This window comes from Antedon bifida, chromosome 3 (genome assembly GCF_963402885.1).
Source record: "Antedon bifida chromosome 3, ecAntBifi1.1, whole genome shotgun sequence".
NCBI lineage: Eukaryota > Metazoa > Echinodermata > Crinoidea > Comatulida > Antedonidae > Antedon > Antedon bifida.
Window position 1 is genome coordinate 26277416 of NC_136228.1, and position 12175 is coordinate 26289590.

The following is a 12175-nucleotide window of genomic DNA, read 5'->3' on the forward strand; positions in this document are numbered from 1 at the left end:
AAAGAGTAACTAGAGACAGGAAAAAACCACTAGGAATGTTAATAGTTGGAGTGGGGAGAAATAGGGGTAAGGGGTTGTTGACCTGATGGTCAGAGTGTTACAGTAGTACTCAACCATCACTTTTGTATAAAGTCTCAACTTTATTAATTTGTAATAAGCATACAGATAGTGATGTATACAAATAGTGAATGATCAGTTGTTGAGACAAGTTGAATTCAAATGTCAACAAATGAAAATATACTTTCTATTCAATGAACACAAAACATCATTTTATTATGTAATAAGTTTCTAGACTAATTGTCTTAATGTAAATTGTTGTTTCCACCTTGAATTTGATGGGCAAGACAAAAAGGTGACACTCAGCTTTTGGTTGCGGAGCTGAGAAGTTGTTGATGATTTGTTTTTCGATACATTTCAAATTGATAAATTACAATACAATGCACTAATGCCATTGCCAATGGTTTGCTATAACTTATAAAATACCAACAAATTGTATCTGAAATGTTCACAAAATATGAATAAATTAACAAACAATAAAGGACAGAACAGAAGATAAATAAATAATATAAAACATCTAGAATACATGCACCATTTCTGTGTCATTTTTAGTCATTATTCAATTCAAATCAGGTTTATGTAAAAATGGCCAAATTTACATAACAACAATTTTAAATATTATAAAAAATATAAAAAGGATGAATTCTATGATTCTCAAAAGAACATACCTGATGGTATCCCAGCAACGGCAACTAGCACAGCATCAGGAGCACAGGAACTAACAACTGTTATCAACTTGATGTTATTTATAGATGTAACTAAGAGTTGTGATGTATCTAATACTTCTCCAAGATGCCATTGCAGTATTGCTTCTACAAACATTAAAAGAAAATTTTTTTTAATTAAAGATGTATTGTCCCTTGAAGCACAAAAAAATGAAGGTCAAAATATTCTAAATTTAAATTGGCCATATCAAAGTAATATTAAAGTTATTCACTTTAAGTCGAAAATTCGAGCCAAAAACAACAAGTTTACGTAATTAACAGGTAAATTGATTTGACTACATTTCGTCTGGAAAATCGTCGCGAGCGAAAGTAAACAAAGATTTCAAACCACGAGTACGCATTATGCATATGCTAATTAGGATTGTTTACAACTCATCACGGTTGAGAAGGTATTTTCACACAGATCGTGAGGAAGTTTTATGATTATGCATACAGAGTAGCCAAACAAGCGCGTTTCATTATGGGATATGTTTTGATCGAAAACTTTGACTGGAAGTCAAAGTTATTTTTTTAACAAAAAAACGTCTGTATTTCAGTTAAATGATTTTTTTTTCAACAAATTTTTGGTGATAGTTAATAACTATTATGATACTTCAAAATGACCCACCTTTTTTCGAAATCTGTTATTTTTTATTTTTTTTGGAATTAGTCAAAGGGACAATACATCTTTAATCACTGCAAACATTTATGTTCTTCTAAGGGCATATTTCTATTGTGAGCTTGTTTTTTTCTTTTGACAAATTGGATATAATAGAGTCAATGAATGAATGAATGATGAATCAATGGATCAAGAGATGGTCCTCTATATAAGGTTCCAATGATGATATTTTTTGTGTTGGGTTTAATCATTTCTACAAAGATGGATTCACAGGCCGAATTGAGATCTCTTATAAAGAATTGAAACAAATTGATAGTTAGGAAGTTGGACAAGAGGATGGTCATATTTAAGCCAAGTTTTGCTAATTGCAATTAAATCAAACGGAAAAGAAAGAGATGTTAACAGTTTATAAATTTGGTAAAAGTTTTTTAGAATACTTCTTGCATTAAAATGTATTGAGGAGAAGCAGTTAATGAGACATGCAAACTCATCAGGATGATATTATTTGGAAATGTTAGTTTTGTTGGTAAGAAAATGAGAATCATGTTAGCTGTGAAAGTAGCAGCATATCCTTGAATGGAAAAATATTTGATCGGCTAGTCGGTCGGAATTCGGAATGTTCACTCGAGGTACAAAATTTGACATAGATAAAAACACAAACAGATAAATATATATATATAATAAAAAAACAAATTTGAGCAAACTTTACAGAGATTGGCTGCCAAACCTAATAAACACACAAATTGCAAAAGCTAATACAAATAAATAAAAAATGATGTAAAAGCAGTGGTACAACGATAGTAATAGTCACTACTTAGAAATGTTATAATAGTATGGTAATAAATCTGTTAAAATACTATATATAACTGATTTCAAGTGAAATGAAATAATAATACAGAAGAAGTAATTTCTCGTGCTGTAAAAAATAATATTATGTAATAATGTGTTGATGTGAGTCGTTAGTAATAGATAAAAAGATTGACATAATGATACTGATTAATACATATAACATTAAAAGTAAATGGATTAGAGTTCAGATAGTCCAAGAGTTCAATTAAGTTTGAGGAAAGTCATGTATACATCCAAATGGATCTAGAACATCACTGCATCCAGAATACTTTAAAAAAAATTTATATTACTACGGATATGATAATAAATAAACATTTAGGGTCAGTTGTATCTTTAAGCTTCCTGGACCATCAATGAATCTAAAATAATACTAATTTTATTAGTTGAAAAGTTGAAATTAAAACGTAAATGTACTTAGCTGGAAAAAGTTGTATTGGAATTGTTGGAGATCACGTTCAGACTTGACGACTTTTTTTGTTTGATAATAGGCAAATAATACGACTATCGATAGACCAAGCAGCCTCAACGCTACTATATTCGAAGGGTAAAGTTTTCTGTGATGGAGTAACCACATTGTTAAGGGCTCTTTTTTTACGAAACACCTCAGATCGTGCTCGATATGAAGTGAACTTTATGAATATTGGTCGCGGTTTAGATTTTGTTTTTGGATCTGTTAAGTTATTATTCAGCTTCCTTCCTCCTAGTCTGCGTGTTCTGTCGACATCACTCAGGTGAATTTCCTCGCTAATACACGAAGTGATTACTTCGAGCGCAAGTGTATCAGTGTTTTATCGGTTGTTTTCAGGAACCCCATACAATAATAGGCAATTTCGCCTACTATATTTTCCCTCATCATCAAGTTTATCATTTAAGATACTGTTTTTTTATCAGTTGGTCATTTTTTGTTTCAATTTGAGTTACAGTATGTCACCCGCCATTTCAGTGTTGTCAAAGGAAACACTTTCATAAACATCTTGGGTAACCCTATCAATATGGCCTCACTTACTGCCACTTCTGCACACAGCAGAAATAATAGATTGCATCAGCTCCGGTGAAGCTAATATATGTTTTCTAATCGTAGTTGAGACAGTACTGATCAACTGTTTGTCGTCACATAGCAGTTGTTGAATATTTTGTAACAAATACTGCACTATCATCACCTGTACCCTAGACTGTTGTGTGCCGCTGAGCCATGCGCGTGAATATGTAGGCGTGTTGAATATGCGTGTAATAGCGTGTTGTATAAACACGCCCCTAGAGTGTGTTAATTATCACCATTAGATATCACTTTTTGTATTAATTCCAAACGACACATGATGCATAATTGACCAATCAAATTGCAAGTATACAATCAGGTGTGTTATAAATGAAATATAGTAAATGAAATGATTTGATGATGATTTTTACCTTTATTCAAGTCTAAAAGAGATGCTTTAGTTGTAAATACCTCCATTCTATAGTCCAACATAGTATGAACATTAAATTCTTCAGAAAAATCTGTAAGAAAAATATAAAAACAGCACATGCTTCAAAACATACACCTGAACCCCTCAGTTATTTAAAATAAAACAAATTGTGTATAATTCATATTTTGAATCAACTTAATCTTTGATTTCAAATAATATGAACTTTTTCTGTGTAGGACTACAATACATATTATTAAGGAATTTTGATAGAATACAAATTACCATCATTTAAATTGCTAAGAAGGGTTCTGGGAATGGTCATCATCCAAATCTCATTGCTAACATTTCTCTGTAGATAAATAGAACATTATTAATATTTTAATTATGACAAAGAAGTTATAATAATATTATTTATATTACTATATTTTAGCATGTACAGTTAATTAATTAATTTTTACCATTCTATACAAAATGTGTACTTAACGAATAGAAAATATTACAATTTTACTGAACCAATTGAACTGTACAATACAGTAAGATAAAAAAATAATTACTGCATAGGGAAAACTGTGTAAGGCCTCTCACAAGAGTAAATAGATAGTTTCCAAGGTGTCCATATTAATTAGGAGGAGGTCTAACCATAGAGATACTATAGTGAACCTCAACTATATTTTACAAGAACTATCATGATACATACACAAAATTGTTAAAATTTAGGTTTGTTTATTAAGTTTTGATATTCAATGATATAATTTTCTTGCCTTTGTTCTCGGAAAGTGAAAATGCCTAGACCAAGTTGAATTAAAGATATGTAGGGTGGGTGTATGTCCACGGTGAAATAAACTCTCACTTAATGCATGGTTTCCTATCACACTGTCGTCATCTTCATCTACTGCATCACAAATTATGTTCTGCATTATGTAATAATATAAAGACATGTTAAAGATAGATATACTGATACTTTAAAGTTAATTACTGCAAATGAGCCACAACCTAACAACCTCTGTATGGGATATCAGAAAAGTGTCATCTAAATAAAGTCTGTTAGAATTTTTGATAACACCAATAGGTTAGCTCTGTACTTATAAAGATTGAGCCATCTAAATAAAGCTGGTTAGAATCTTTAATAAGAACATTAGGTTAGACCCGTACTAATAAGCCATCTAAATCAAAAATCAAGTTTATCTCCGAAAGATGGTTGTAGTAGCAGTAGTAGCAGTAGTAACAACGGAATGTAGAAACATTCTTATTCGCAAACCCAATTTAACTAGTGTTTATTCATCATGCAAACCTTTAATTAAACAATAATAAATATGTTAAAATCATTGATAGCAGCAGGACCAATAGATCAAACTGAGCCATCTAATTACATTGTAAGACAGTATTGATAAAACCAAATACTAATTAAGCTTTGTACTAACCAGGAACAAGCCATCTAAATAAAGTTTGTTGGTCAGACTCCAATCCTGTGATCTAACAGAACCAACACGCATGATGTATTCTAAAAAACAAGAGAAAACAGTATTTCAATGGTCGATGAAGCCTAACCATTTGATCATATGATCTATGAAATTTAAGTATAATAAGAAAACTATGTTTCTATTAACATTGCAACAAGAGAAAACAAATTCTTTGTTTCTGGGATCAGGTGCCGTTTTCGGCCACATCTACCTGTATGGACTATACCATTATAAAAAAATGGGAAAATACGGGTGTCCCATTCATTAATTTAATGTGTTAATGTGTTCTAGCTTCTACCTTTTGTTTAGTGAATTATGTTTCAGCAATAAAGGGAAAACAACTACGCCCTCTACTCTGTGTTTGTGTTTTAATGGATTTGGATGGATGATACAGAAGGTGAAAGAAATTTTAAAAATATAATTTATCATTTTAACAACTATGCCCTGCAAGCTGTAGAATTGAGGGTTCCTATAGTTAATATAGTATATTATCCATTTTACTCTTTATTTCTATATAATTTATTAGGTATCCTTACCTATTCCACAGAAGGTGGATATTGAATAATTTTAATGGATTTATAGCTACAGAAAGTTATAAATAAAAATTTAATTTATCAATAACAGTAGTTAATTTAATAAATACGGCAAAAGGTCATTTAATAAATCTATCACATACAGGACTGTCTTCGTAATACTTAAATTGTATTCGTTTATACTTATAAAAAGTAAAACAAATCTTTTTGTTTGGTGTATTTATTCATACCAACAACTACAAAATACTGTACATCGAGCCTATCTATCCCACAGACGGTCGGATGTTGGTAGTTGGCATATTTTGTTTCTCTATCTACAAATATTGTTTCATTTATTTAATATTATGTCGCCTATCGATCAAATTTATGGGTTCGAATCCATGAAATTCAGTTTGTAGGTGTTAAATTAGATAAACATGGAATAGCTTTAAAAATAGGATAAAAAAGAAATCTGAATTCTGTTTAGTTTACGCCATATTGTACCCCATCAGAGAGGAAGCCCCGTAGTAAATACTTCACTGTCGTGCGCACTTAAACGATGCACTAGCTCACCAAGGGGGAAACCCCCGTCATCACTCGGCATAACTCCGAATTTTACGACGATGTCGGTCGCGTTTGGAAGCGATATGATCTAAATTAGTTTTAATTTGGTCGATGAATATTTATTATTAATACCTAATTAAATTGTTTTTATTTTTTATTTTACAGGTCTAGGAGAAAGATGTGTGCCTTTAAAAATGACAATTTGTAAACATAGTTTAAGATAATATTATTCGACATTTAACAGTACAGGTACTGTACATAAATATTTAAATGTGAAATTTTATAGGAATCGTAGGCTACTTCTGTGTCTTTTATTTTATATGCAACAAACTATGCAAAACAATTTTTATTATTAATAAACATTCAGTTTACTATTATTAGTATTAAAGTGAACATTTTGATTAATAAGCCTGGAAAGGCAATCCCATCATTATCCATTATAAAATTGCATCATCACCACTAAATATGTCGTAAAAATGATAACGTACGTGTGTGTATTCGTTGTGGTCCGTGTACATATTATTCTGTGCCTCTTCACTGTCTTATTTATTTTAAAATCAAACACCCGATATGACGATATTTATTAGGTATGACAATTGGATTGTTTTATAACCAAAAGGGTTGAAAGGAATTTCTTTAGTAAAATGATCATTGTGCACTGTTGATTGAAAGGCGACTCACAATTTCTGAAACCAATCGGAGCAGCGCCTTCCATGGCTTCTACATGTTTCTGCTGACCAGGGATTCCCCTTTTAAAAAAACATGCACACGATACTGTACGATGGTTTTTCCATGGTCAAAATGTAGCGTCTAATTTTACTAAAATACTTGCATGTAAAACGATCATATCGGCGATGAGATTTTTTTTTTTAGTATTTTTTATTTCATTTTGAAAAATCATAACCATAATAATATTAAATAACAATAGACATATACTTGTCAATAAATGCAAATGATCAATAAGTAGCCTACAACACTCATTGTCTTACATAACACTGTTTGTTTTAACTAATCTATACGATAGGCCTAGGCCTACTTTATCACATTTATACATTATTATTTTATTATCCTAAAAAATGAGCTGGTATCCACTTGTAGGTTGAAGAAAGATTCGTAATTGTGGCGAGTTCAATCATTCATTCATAATGGTATATTTATTAAAATCATCTTCACAGAAAAACTGAATTGTGACAATTTTTTACATTATTAAAAGGTACTTAAAATATTTAAAATGTTTTAAAAAGATAGCATAAAATAACATCAAAAATTGAGAACCACGCAATACATCATATAAAAACATTAAAATAAACGAGCACAACATCAAAACTAGTAAAAATCTAAATGACTGGCCAAGTGAATTGAAAAAAATTACCTAACATATTATTTTTTATTCTTATTACTTCAAACATATATTATACAGAGGAATAACATTATTTTCAATACAGTAGTAAAATCAGTTGAGGTTCCACTGCCTAGGCCTAATCATAATGCGACATTGCGATCGATGGGGCAACTTTGCGTTGGAGTGACTGTGTCTGGGCGACTTTGCGATGGGGGGACTTGACTGGATCCCAGCCTACTAACCTAGGCCTATAGCCTCTAGGCATAGGCTAGCTAGCTAGCCAGTATAGGCTAGCCTACTAGCCTAGGCTAGGCCTAGCTAGGCCTCCTACTACTAGCTAGTAGGCCCAGCCTAGACAGGTAGGCCAGGCCTAGGCTAGGCCTATCGTTCGTGAAAACAAACCTGATTTTGTCAATAAAAATGTTCCTATACACCACCAAACACAAATTATATGCAATATATTTAACAACATTTTTCTAGTTAGTTAATATTTATTAAGTATGCGAAGTGTGAAGAAATAATATAAGTTGTGCGCGCTCCTTGATGATGATGATCAGAGAGCCATAATATATATTTCAATCACGTGCGCCCTCGGTGGTGAAAAAAAACAATTTTTTAAAAGAGCAGAGAGAGAGAGGAGATAATTATTATGATCGATATAAAAAAGTTTATTGTCAATAGATGGCAGCAAACAAAAACAATTTCTCTTTCACACACACTTTAAACTTAATTTAAATAACATAAGAAAGAGTTCAAATTCCAAATGGTTAACCAATAAGCGAAATGAATCACTGTCAAGTGGCTCACCAAAAAGGAAGCGAAAAGAGATATATGAAATATAATCTTGAATAATTAATTAAATCCTCATCATATAACATCTTTACTTTTAGAAATTGTATTTAATTATTATTATTATTAGCAAGAGTGTAAACTGATTCAAAAACAAACTTGACAAACACACACACATACACACATATGAGAGAAGAGGCTCCCTACGAGTTTAAAAACTCATTGCCTCTTAACTTTACTAAAGGTAAGAATTACTAAAGGTAAGAATTCAAATTCAAAAACTTTTGTTGTCCAATATTCATAAACAATAATAAAATTGGAAATTTGTTGTTTAATACCATACTTAAAACTACAAATAAGTACAGTAAACATTTTAAAAATATAAACATATACAATGGGATTTATCAGTGATTAAAAATTGATTTTAAGATTCTTCATACGATTAACAAGTGGCTCATAATCATATACAAAATAGTGCCACTACATTACAGAAGTATTGTAAAAGAAAATAAATTTTCAAATGCTGTATGATATACAGTTTTGTGCTTTTGTCTGTTTGTTAGCAGAATTACTCAAAAAGTAATTATAAGATCTTTACCAAAATGAAAATACAGATAGATATGTGGTCAAGGACCACTCCATTAAATTTTTGAGGCAATCCAGACCACGGTCCCAATTCTGGATCACTTTTTAGTATAATTTTCAGACCTGCTAAGGTTAAAAGATAAGACAGAATTTTCAAAAGCCGGCGAGCAGTCTTAAAGTAACAAGTACTTAGCCTAAATCACACACAGCATTTCCCGGAGAAATCTTATGTAGGAGAATTTTACAGTAGGCGGAGGTATGTACTTTTGGAGTGGCTTTCTTGTTCATTAATGTAAACATTCCAAATGATTACACCCCGCCCCCACTCCATTTAACTTGTTTTCAACACTTTTCAAAACCATAGGCCTAACTATATATTATTATTATCAGGTCCAAAGGTGTATTTGGTAAAATAAATATTCATAATGTAATCACTAAGATATATAGCGTGTGAGTGTTTTAATTAGCATTAAATCAATTACAGTACATTATTGAATAAAAACGTAAAAAACAACAAAAATAAATAAAAACAGAAGCAAAACGGTAATGATTGGATTCAAATTAATTATAAATCTATTGTATTTTAATTAATGAATGAAATAAATTAGCTGACATCCTGTTTCACAGTCTCGAAAATATTGTCGACATTGTTTCGTAATTTATTCTTAATTTTCTCCCCTATTTTCATAATTATCGATTGTAGTGATAGGTTTTAACGGTCATTACATAATTTTCAAATCAACATAACAGTAATTATAGTTTCATTCGTTTTAGGTTTTATAAATGAAACCCCTGAACTTGATCTCAGTGTAAGGATGAATCATATCCTACTTAAAAAAAACCAAAATACAGACTGACCGATTGACCTCTCAAACCATAACGATACACAAACACTAGACGTTATTGTTGTAATCGGGTTTGTTTTCCTTGTTGACGATTGTTAAGTACAATTGTTAGTGTAGTGGCGTAGATAATAAACACAGATTTATTTTAAAAGTAGAAAAAGTTACAAATAAATTTAATTTTTAACACACATACTTTAAGAAGGAAAAAAATATTCTGCAAAAAAAATGATTTTAATTCGTAGCATGCACATGTGTGTTTTGTACAAAGACATAGACCTATTGTAGAAAGGAATAGTTAAAATAAAAGAAAATAATGAAAAAAGTGGATAATACATATAAAAGTATAAAGTATATATATATATATATATATATATATATAAATCAATGATGTTGCGTAGCACTGTGTAAATTATATATAAATCATACTGTAAATTATAGAAACAGTGCTCATATTCGGAACATGATCTCATAATCGCGTCGAGCATAGCTCATTGGCGAAAGTTCCGTATTTTTTAGTTGTATGAAAAAATGTCTCTGGCGGGATTCGAACCTGTAACCTCTCGCTTACAGGGCGAGTATCATACCACTAGACCACAGAGCCATGTATGGTATTATCACAGATTTTCACCCACCAGATACATTCTCTCATACAACAAACGCCCTCACAATCAGTGGAGGCTTAACAAGTCAGAATAAATTCCAACTTTAATTCGCAACGGTTTTTTTTTAAAATAATATTGTGTATATGTAAATCAATGATGTTGCGTAGCACTGTGTAAATTATATATAAATCATACTGTAAATTATAGAAACAGTGCTCATATTCGGAACATGATCTCATAATCGCGTCGAGCATAGCTCATTGGCGAAAGTTCCGTATTTTTTAGTTGTATGAAAAAATGTCTCTGGCGGGATTCGAACCTGTAATAATATTTTCATACAACTAAAAAATACGGAACTTTCGCCAATGAGCTATGCTCGACGCGATTATGAGATCATGTTCCGAATATGAGCACTGTTTCTATAATTTACAGTATGATTTATATATAATTTACACAGTGCTACGCAACATCATTGATTTACATATACACAATATTATTTTAAAAAAAAACCGTTGCGAATTAAAGTTGGAATTTATTCTGACTTGTTAAGCCTCCACTGATTGTGAGGGCGTTTGTTGTATGAGAGAATGTATCTGGTGGGTGAAAATCTGTGATAATACCATACATGGCTCTGTGGTCTAGTGGTATGATACTCGCCCTGTAAGCGAGAGGTTACAGGTTCGAATCCCGCCAGAGACATTTTTTCATACAACTAAAAAATACGGAACTTTCGCCAATGAGCTATGCTCGACGCGATTATGAGATCATGTTCCGAATATGAGCACTGTTTCTATAATTTACAGTATGATTTATATATATATATATATTTGACCGAGTTGTTTCGATCAAATCGTACTAAAGATAAAAGAAAGTACAAGAAAATAACAGAACAGAATAACAAGGGAATATATATTTGGATGAAGTGTAAAATCATTGTATTGATCATTTGAAAATGAAATGAATAAAATAGTGGTTAACGCCACAAAAGAGAAAAAAAAAACAAGCAACAAACAGCAACATTGTTATTTTTGTTGGTAGGTCTATAGTACTTGAATAAATGTGTTTATTACATAAAAATATCAATACCGACAGCAATCCCAAGGAATGTTTTTCTCAATACTTAGTTTGTTAGTTAGTGCCTATAAATACTATATCAAATCCATGATCATATATATTATCAGGCTAATCTAACTGCAGTGAGGCAAGGATGCAGCTTATATAAAAGACACGCCAAAACAAGGTCCAACTTTGATCTATATTATTTTTGCCATTCATTTAGTTTAGTTAACACCTTTCTACTTTTTATATAACTTGTTTACTCCTCCAATAATATAATTATGTATATGTACGTATTCTTAGTAATCTACAAAAAAAATACAAAAGTTAATAACAAGATTATTCAAGCAACATGCATTTCAACAGAGGATGTGGTAAAAAAAATTGAAGTAGTTAGAAGTCTTAACATTGGAAACAGTCCAATATTTAAAACTTGTTGTTTTAACTTAGGCACCAATAACAGTTAAAAATATTGTTCTATAGCGGGTTGTACAAACGAGTTTTAACTGGAACAATTTAATGGGCCTATTGAATTTGTGCTATATATAAAGAAAACAAAAACGGTTATTTGGTGAATATATTATGAAAGATTAAGAAATAGCATGTTTTTCAGAAAAAAGAAATACCTTTTATATATCCTCTCTACAACCTCAACAGCATCTAAAGCAATGGAAGAATGTGTAAATAAAACTAAATTATTAAGAGTCACGATTTATAATGACCCCTCATGGATCTCCAAAATTGACAATGTTTATACAGGCTAATATATCAGATAATTTTTTTCT

General features: G+C 31.0%; 1 protein-coding gene and 1 long non-coding RNA gene across 2 annotated transcripts in view; both read right to left on the reverse strand.

Annotated features, from left to right (window-relative positions):
* Nucleotides 1-3971, reverse strand: part of LOC144836866 (cation channel sperm-associated auxiliary subunit beta-like) — a 38806-nt gene extending 34835 nt beyond the window's left edge. Inside the window, exons 1-3 of the mRNA XM_078691771.1 lie at nucleotides 3918-3971; nucleotides 3637-3726; nucleotides 726-869 (exon numbers count right to left, since the gene is read on the reverse strand). Of these exons, the coding sequence (XP_078547897.1) occupies nucleotides 726-869; nucleotides 3637-3726; nucleotides 3918-3960 (277 nt within the window). The 5' untranslated portion in view covers nucleotides 3961-3971. The remainder of the gene's footprint in view (nucleotides 1-725; nucleotides 870-3636; nucleotides 3727-3917) is intronic.
* Nucleotides 3972-4402: 431 nt separating this feature from the next.
* Nucleotides 4403-8050, reverse strand: LOC144837457 (uncharacterized). Its single transcript, XR_013611498.1, has 3 exons — nucleotides 7916-8050; nucleotides 5057-5136; nucleotides 4403-4546 (listed from the first exon to the last, which is right to left on the reverse strand). It is a non-coding gene; the product is annotated as an uncharacterized LOC144837457 (long non-coding RNA).
* Nucleotides 8051-12175: the final 4125 nt, after the last annotated feature.